This window comes from Oryx dammah, unplaced genomic scaffold, assembly GCF_014754425.2.
Source record: "Oryx dammah isolate SB20612 unplaced genomic scaffold, SCBI_Odam_1.1 HiC_scaffold_18, whole genome shotgun sequence".
Classification (NCBI taxonomy): Eukaryota; Metazoa; Chordata; class Mammalia; order Artiodactyla; family Bovidae; genus Oryx; species Oryx dammah.
Window position 1 is genome coordinate 76,433,928 of NW_024070202.1, and position 8,251 is coordinate 76,442,178.

Here is an 8,251-nt window from a genome sequence, read left to right on the forward strand (position 1 = left end):
TGAATGTAGGCTCATAAAATGAATTGAGAAGTGTTCTCCCATCTTCTAAATTTTGGAAGAGTTTGTAAAGAATTTGTAGTCTTTAAATGTTTGGTAGAATTCTTCAAAGAAGCCATCTGGGTCTGGGCTTTTATTAATGGGCAGTTTTTTCTTTTCCTAATTCAATCATTTCACTTGTTACAGGTCTAATCAGATAGTCTAATTCTTCTTGTGTCAGTTTGGGTAGTTCATGTGTTTCTAAAATGTTTCCATTTCATCTCAGTAATCCAATTTGTTAGTGTACAAGTGTTCATAGTATTCCTTTATAATCCTTTTTATTTTTTGTAAAACCAGTGGTGAGGCCACCTCTTTCATTTCTGATTCTACTTATTGGAGTCTTTTTTCTTGGTCAGAAGAGCTGAAGATTTGTCAATCATGTAGCTCTTTTCAAAGAACAAGTTTTGATTTCACTGATTTTTCTCAGTTGATTTTCTTTTCTCCATTTATTCATTTATTTCCCTCTAATCTTTATTATTTCCTTGCTTCTGCTAGATTTAGATTTGGTTTCACTTTCCTTTTCCATTGTCCTAAAATTTTTTGAGACTTTTTTTCTTAATAGGGGCATGTCCAGCTGTAAATTTCCTTCTAAGCACTGCTCTAACTGCCTCAGATTTGAGGGAGTCCCAAGCTCAGGAAGTAGGGACATGTTATCCCAGTTTAGACCCATAGAGTCAAAAGCATGAAAACCAGGGAGAGGTTCCATTCGTACCTTCTTCCTCTGCTGGCTGTGAGGCTAAGAGCAGCAGCACTCCAGAACTGACGCACCCACAGAAGCCATCCTGTTAATAATGCTTATGGCCTGGATCAGACATGGAAGAGTTTCCAAACACATCTGGGGCAGAGGTCCTTCTGTCCCGCCAAGGAGCTGTCCCCAGAGCCAATGCCTCCAGACACCTGTGTGCACCCGTGGGACTTGTTGTGACCACGTTCTCCATACATGGGTGCACAACTTCTACCAGTGAACAGAGAGAGCTGCCCCCTGATCCAAGGGAGCTGCTGAGAGGTTGCTGGAGAATCAGGTGGATGCAACAACAAGAAAAGATAGGTAAGGGGCACTGAGATCGTGAAGGACCCTTAACTCAGGTTCCCTCACAAATGCCCATCAACTCCTGATTCGTTTGAGAGAAACTGGAGCTAGAAATATGAGACATGGTGGCAGGTTATGACCGATCCATGAGAGCATGTTCAAAAGCTTTGGGACGGGACAGGGCTGGGCCCCGCATCCAAGACCATATTGATACTTCTGTAGTTTAACTGATACTTTCAATTAACCACCTAAGCAAGGTGGATGAAAGCCCCCAACTTCGGTTGAGATGAGGACCTCTATAGGCACTACTGTGATGGTACCTTCAAGTTTAGAGTTGAGTCCTTTTAGTTTTGCCCAGAAGATACCTCCCGCATGTCATGGGAAGGGAAGACCACCTTCCCCCAGCTCTGCTCCTGAGTCAGGCCCTCAAGCTGGGTCCTACAGGGGTTTCATGAGGGCTGAAGTGCTGAGATTGCTTCCACTGCCATCGTGGGATAATGGTGACCACGATGCTGTACACTTTTACCAGGGTGGGATGAGGCTATCTATGGTTGACTCACATCAGACTGACTGGTACAGTTTAAGTGATGAGTCTGAGAGCAGAGTTCACAGGGAGCCCTGGGGACTGGGCAGAGGAAGGGAGCAGACGTGGGGTCAGACCGTGACGGGGCAGACCCAAGATGGGGAGCCTAGATCAGGTAGGGACCTGGTGAGGTCCACTACGAGGGATGAGATGCCCATCCAAAGGAGACAAGGAAGGAGCAGTCAGCAGGGCAGGCAGGAATGAGGAAGGGGTGGTGTCAGGAAAAGCAAGCAGAGAATAGTTAAAGAGAGAGAGAGATCCACAAAACAGAGGACTCACACTGTGAGCTCAAGGCTCAGTCAGGCAAACAGAGGGGCCAACGGTGCCATCATGGAGGACACCACTGTAGCCTGCAGAGGACAGGGTCAGGCAGAGTCAGAGAACAGACAGGCAAGGGGGAGGTTAAGGCAGTGATTCTATCTTGCACTGAAATGGGAGAAACCCTGGCCTGTTTTCAAGAGGAAGGGGAAGAGCTAGTGGAGAGCTTAGGGCTTGCAAAGGGAGGGGTGCCCTGGGCAGTGGGGTAGGCAGAGCAGACCTGCCAGCTGTGGGTACAAGGAGCCTGCAGATGCTAATCACCAATGCTGCACAAAGAAGGGGCAGGATGGAGGACGGAAGGAATTCAGGAAGGAAGAAGACGTTATGTTCAACCAATGTCCACGACAGTAGCAATGTTCCAGGGTGGGACATTTATTCCATGTTTACACTGTGTTCTCATGTTTGACAATATATCCAATGCATATTTTAACATTTAATGATATCATCACATGTAGCTTTGACTACATAATCAACATTTAAGTTTCCCTGCCAATTTACACTAAACACGGTAAATAAAGTAAATCATTCTTACATGCAGCTTAAACATCTTCCATTGAATCACTTGAAAAAAATCATTGCTACTTGCTAGGCAATATTTTCCTACACTCTTTAAGACAGAAGCACGAACCCCTGAAGAGCTAAAATACAAGTATTTACATACAACATGATGGGAAGTGTTTCATGATATATAAATTAATATAACACAAGTTACTGTGTAGAAAAAATAAATTTATGGTGAATAAATAAACTACAAGTAATATGTGGAGTATAAAAAAGTAATTCCTACATATATATACATATACATCTCTCTATATAAAAGTGTGTGTGTATTTCAGAGTATAAATATACTATGTACTTAAATATTTCATGTGCAGGAATTCAATCATATTGCATTTGTTTTCAGTTCTGTAAGTTAAAATACTGTTGGCATTTGGGGTCCCCTCTGATGGCCACAGACCCCAAGATCCTTTTCCCACTCCAAGGGTAGACACACCAACAGAGCCCAGGCTCTCCCTCCAGCGACGTCTCACACTGCAAAGAGAAGGATCAAGGTCAAGAGCAGCCCCAGTGAAGCTGAGAGGGAGGGGGAGTTCCGTGCTGCCCAGCTCAGAACCAACTGTGAGCAACCCAGCCCCCCAAACTGGCTGTGACCATGACTGAGGGCAAAGCCTACATCACAGTGGAGACAAAGATCAAGTGCCCGGTGCAATAAGGACGTCAGGTGTGTGTTGAATGGTGTAGCATGTGCACAACTGTTTGCTTCACAGCCCATACATCAGAGCTGCTGAGCCCAGAGGGAGCCTGTCCATGCATGGCAGACCTTCTCTGACAAATTCCTCATCTGTTACAAAGCACTTCCTGGTCCTCAGTTTCCTCCAGAAATACTCACAGAATCTGGGCTTCACTGAGTCTGAAAGCGCTCTTCAAAATTAGGTCTTGGTTTGTTAATCTCATTTATTATCCAAGAAACAATGCTATTGTATTGAATTATAAAGTTCATTTACTTTCCTTTGTAGGGAGAAAAATGTGAGAGATGTCGAAACAGATCATCATTTTCCTAAGTAGAGTTGTCCTCTTTCTCTCTATTATGGTGAGAAACTGAGATCCTGAGGGGCCTGTGAAGGTTCCCACCTGCTCAGACTTGCTGGATGACAGAATAACACTCAGCCCAGGATCCCTGAGTCTAGTGTCCCCCACTGACAGTAAGCACCAAGCTGATCTTCAGGCTCCCAGAGGCTAATGGCTCCTAGTCCCAGAGAAATCAGTCTTACATGATATGATCAATTATGGGGCTTCACAGTGCTTACTTGGAGCTGGACACCCTGTTCACTGAAACACTGGCTTAACAGAGGTGTGAGTAGCAGGGGCTATCCTGTGAGGATGCACATACCTGTTTGCTGTGATAGAATCCATTCTTGTTGCAGTTTGGCAAATAAAATTTATAAAGTTTGTCTCCTGCCTGCTGCTGCTCCCTGGCTAATCTGTCCAGCACTTTGTAGAGTTCTCGCTGGCAGGGCTCCTAAAAGGAAAAATTGACATTGGGATAAAGGACAGTGTACTGTCAGCCTCAAGTGGAGGTGGGGAGTGAATGCAGAAGGTTTTATGTGGGCTCTGAGCACAGGCCTGGACCCTCCTTCCCTGGGCCTCACTCTCTCACCTGTAGAAGGAGGGTGGCTAATCTCTGTCCTGAATTGTTAACATAAAAGATGGGAACCCCATGCCCTCCCTCCTGAACATTCGCTAAGCACCTAAAGGAATCAAGAGCATCACTAACCCCATGAGCTCTTCGACTCTCCTGCCTCCCCTCCCCACCATGGATAATTCTGCCCCCAGTCATCTGGGCACAACTTTGTGAATGGAGGACTTAGTAGCAGAGACTTCTAAATTTTGTGCTACTTTCCTCTACAAGGTTAGTTCACATAAGCCAAATTCATTGAGGATTAAGGCATTCATTTGAACAATCTGAAATAAGGATGAACTTTTCCCTATTGTTATCATTTCCAGATTAAACTCTGAAGTGCCTAGAAAACAGTTCAATCCTCCACTGTTCTGATGATGCATGTTTGCAGAAGTGATTTTTGGTTTCACAAAGGAACCGTCACTCCAACTTTGATTCTTTGTCGCCCTCAAGTGGTAGAACTGAAAATAGACACCAATTAAGATGCTACCCAGAGCTTGTGTTTAATGGGGACAGAGTTTTCATTTAGGAAGATGAAAAGGCAAAATAATGTGAACGTACTTAAAGCCACTAGACTTTATACTTTAAGATGGTTAAAGGGCTAACTTTTATGTTATGAATATTTTAACACAACTTCTTAAAAGTGGGGAAAAAGATGCGACAGGAGAAGATAAGAACAGCTTAGTGCTCTTTAGACACTGCTAGTCTGACACCCTTATTTTAGAGATGAGCTCAGAGACATGAAGTAATGCATCTAACGTTGCACAGCATGGACTGCATTTTCTTTCTATCCAGCAGGTTCCTTTGTTGAAACTGAGGAATGTCTGCTAGGCTTTGGGAAAGTATGTGCTTATTGCCAGGGGTCAGGACCAAACTGGCAGGGCCCAGCAGGTTCAAGCTAGAGGTTCCACCTGCTTCAAGGGTCTCACCTTCCACTTCTTGACGTCACTGATCTCAAGAGCCTTCAAGCTCTCATAATTACTGATGGCATTCCAGAGGATGGGCAGGTCCTCACTGGACTCGGTCATCAAGTGGAAATTGTCCAGAAGCTGCTCCTGAGTTATCTCTGAGCTCTCCGGGGACACATTCTCTGGGCTGGTGGTGTCTTTTGTATCTGAAAATGGAAAAACAAAAGCCCATGAGCCCCCCTCACTGAAGCATCTGCACTTGTGACCCCCTGAAGTTACTTCCCTTCCCACAAAACCAAACAGGGACAGGATGGTCATACTGACCCAGAGTTTTGCCTACTTCCTCTTTAAAGGAACTTTTAGTGGTTTCTGGGTAGAGGGGTAACCCAACAGCAATACCAAAGGCAAGAGTGCCCTGTGATTCTGCTTCTAATGTAGCCAAATGCACATTTGTCAAAGCCTGGGAAGAGCCCTGAGAAAGCCATGGATTACAGTTCAAATGGAGAAGGAAATGGCAACCCACTCCAATATTCTTGCCTGGAGAATCCCATGGACAGAGGAGCCTGGTGGGCTATAGCCCATGGGGTTACAAGAGTCAAACACAACTTAATGACTAAACCACAATTCAAATCCTCACCCCATCCTCTTCTTTCCCATCCATAAAATGGGCATTTTAGTAATTCCCTATGAACAGGTGGTAGGGTTCATTCAGAGGTGGGGTCTACACTACAGTTCTGCTCTCTTCTTTTCCAGGGACTCTGCCTTCCCACAGTCAAAGAGACTTCTTTAAAACCCTGGGAAGAGGAGAGAGGGTCACCAGATTTCATGCAGAGAGTCCTAAGGTTTGGGTTTGGTACATGGACAGAATGATGGAGAACTGGCTCTCCTGTGGGACTCCCCTGGAGTGGGGGTGCCCTATCCTTTGAGGGCCACGGAGATGACTCCATTTCATTGACTCTGAAGGCAGAGAACCAGAAGAAAAACCGTCTCCCCTCCAGCAGACCCCCATCAGGACAAAGAGCCACAGAAAGGCTCCAAGAATCACAGAACCACACTGGACACGCAGCTGCCAGGACGGAGGTAGGGAGAGAGGGTAGAGAAGCGGGTATTTCCTCTGCTTCCCACTACAAATAAATCACTGCTAAATTCGGGAAAGCTCTAATTGTCAAGTTCTGAGCAGGCGGCACACACATCAAACACCATTTTTCTATGGCAATGAATGCAAGTGATGTTTTTAACCTAAACTTTCACATTTTGTTCTGTAAACATCTGGTAAGCACATAACGGTCTGCACAGGACGTATATTACAAAGGACATTCCAAACACTTCCCAGGAGGCCAGCAGGATGGGCTCCCACTGCAGACCTTCTGGAAAATGGCAAAGAGGAGAGCCAGGGGCACCTGGAGTGGCACCCACTGCCTGGGCATCCCCATGGCCTCCCTCCTTTCTCATGTCCAGGTTTCTATAGGTCAGTGGGCTGCCAAAGGGGCTCTGGGCTCCCTCCCCAACTCTCTCACCAAGTTGTGTGTGTCCTCCCTAATCCTGAGCGCCCCTGCAGGACCACACAATAGGGTTCATCTGGGCGACTTAAAATCCTTTCCCCTGCCACGCTTTGGCTGCAAGCTCTGAGCCTGGCCGGGTTTGCTCTCTGCTGGCTTTGGTGGAGCACGCTTCCCTGCCTTGCCCGAGCCTCCTACCCCATCTGTCCCAGTGGAGGAACCCAGGTGAGGAGACGGTGGTACCTGTGGCCTCATCGCTGGGCGTGGTCATGCAGGCTCCCTGGCCTCGGGTGAGGGCGTGCAGGGGCCTCGGCTCCCCAGGGAGGGCGCGGCAGCTGAGCCCGCGAGCGCAGCGAGCAGTAGCCACGCCGCATGCAGCTCCGAGAGGCAGGGCGCACATCGGGCAGCAGCCGCAGCCCGCGGACCGGGTGAGTTCCGGGCACGAGGCGGGCACGGGCGGACAGAGCGCCAGCCTCTCGGCGGAGCAGGGCGCACAGCGCCAGGGTTGGGGAGCGCCGACCGTCGCGCCGAGCTGAACGGCCAGCGATAGCAGAAGCGGCCAGGCTCGGACAGCAAGGACTTCGGGCATCTCCAGCGGTGGGTGGCAGACAGGAACCGGCGCTCGCTGGGCGGTAGGGGTGGCTCGGCTGGCGGATGCTGCCTGAGTGGTGGCGGTGGCGCAGGAGCGGTGGCCGATGCTCGCTGAGCACCGCGTGCGCCTTTTGAAGGGTGCAGGCTGGGCCACCTTAACCAGCGGTTAATGATTGGCAGCGCCGCGTGCTCCAGGGCAGTGTTCAAAATAAGTTTGTTTTGTTTGTACGTGCACAGCCCTGCGCAAACCGTGGGTGGAAGGAGGGCAAACGGTCCACGTTTCAGACTGTTTGTCCTGTTGTTAAGGTTCAGACCTGGAGCCAAAGTGCAATTCCAGCCAGGAGCGCACGGCCACGTGAAGGATGGCGCTTGCTTGTTTTGTTCAAGGGACGTCTTCAGGTTGAGCCTGTCAGTGCTCCCTGGACAACCCAGGGAAAGCAGCAGAGATGAGCTGGACAAGGCCAGCCCACTGGTCAATTTTCTAGCAGGGAAATCAAGGCCCGGGAAGAGGAAGGAGCGCTTGGACCTAAGTCTCTAAAAGCCTTGTTTCTCAGTAGCAAAGCTGGAACTGTTTCTGCTTCTGCAGGAAAAAGACGAACAGGCCCCTCAGTTGCTGTCTTGAGAGCCTTTCTCAGGAGGAAAGAAGGAAGGAAAGGGACAATACCTCCCAGGACTGATGCCAAGCTCTGCAGTCTCACCACAGCCCCCAAAGCCCAGTTAACAGAGCTTCCAGAGAGTAGAGGGACTCAGAGCCATTAAGAGAAGGGCGGAGGACTTCCCTGGTGGTCCAGTGGTTAAGACTCTGCACTTCCATTTCAGAGGGCACCTGTTCTGTCCCTGTTTGGGGAACTAAATTCCCATATACCACATGGTGAGGCAAAAGAATAATAATAAGTTTTAAAAAGAGAGAGAGATAGAGACAGGGCCGAGGCTAACGAACTGAGCGCAGACCCCGGTTTCCTCTGTCTTTCAGCCTCAGATCAGATTTTTATCATGAATCGATGATCATGGCTTTCTCTTTTGTTAAACTTCCTGTCTCTAGATATCCTCTTAGATGGAAAGAAAAATGTCACTGTAGCTTTCGAGACAGTGAGAAATGGGCCTGCT

The 8,251-nt window shown here is 48.1% G+C and overlaps 1 protein-coding gene across 1 annotated transcript; it reads right to left on the reverse strand.

Annotated features, from left to right (window-relative positions):
* Positions 1–2,318: 2,318 nt before the first annotated feature.
* Positions 2,319–7,222, reverse strand: IGFBP1 (insulin like growth factor binding protein 1). The gene is made up of 4 exons (XM_040259796.1): positions 6,797–7,222; positions 5,076–5,260; positions 3,859–3,987; positions 2,319–2,999 (listed from the first exon to the last, which is right to left on the reverse strand). The coding sequence occupies exons 1-4, from the start codon at positions 7,140–7,142 to the stop codon at positions 2,868–2,870; spliced, it is 792 nt and encodes a 263-aa protein (XP_040115730.1). The 5' UTR covers positions 7,143–7,222; the 3' UTR covers positions 2,319–2,867.
* Between the last annotated feature and the right edge of the window lie 1,029 nt (positions 7,223–8,251).

Bases quoted from the DNA above. Each gene is read 5' to 3' on its own strand.
- IGFBP1 (XM_040259796.1), bottom strand. From the start codon at position 7,142: ATGCCCGAAGTCCTTGCTGTCCGAGCCTGGCCGCTTCTGCTATCGCTG. The intron at 3,988-5,075 runs GTGAGACCCTTG...TTTTCCTTTTAG, and splicing joins GTGACGTCAAGAAGTGGAAG to GAGCCCTGCCAGCGAGAACT. The intron at 3,000-3,858 runs GTATGTGCATCC...TTCTCTTTGCAG, and splicing joins GATTCTATCACAGCAAACAG to TGTGAGACGTCGCTGGAGGG.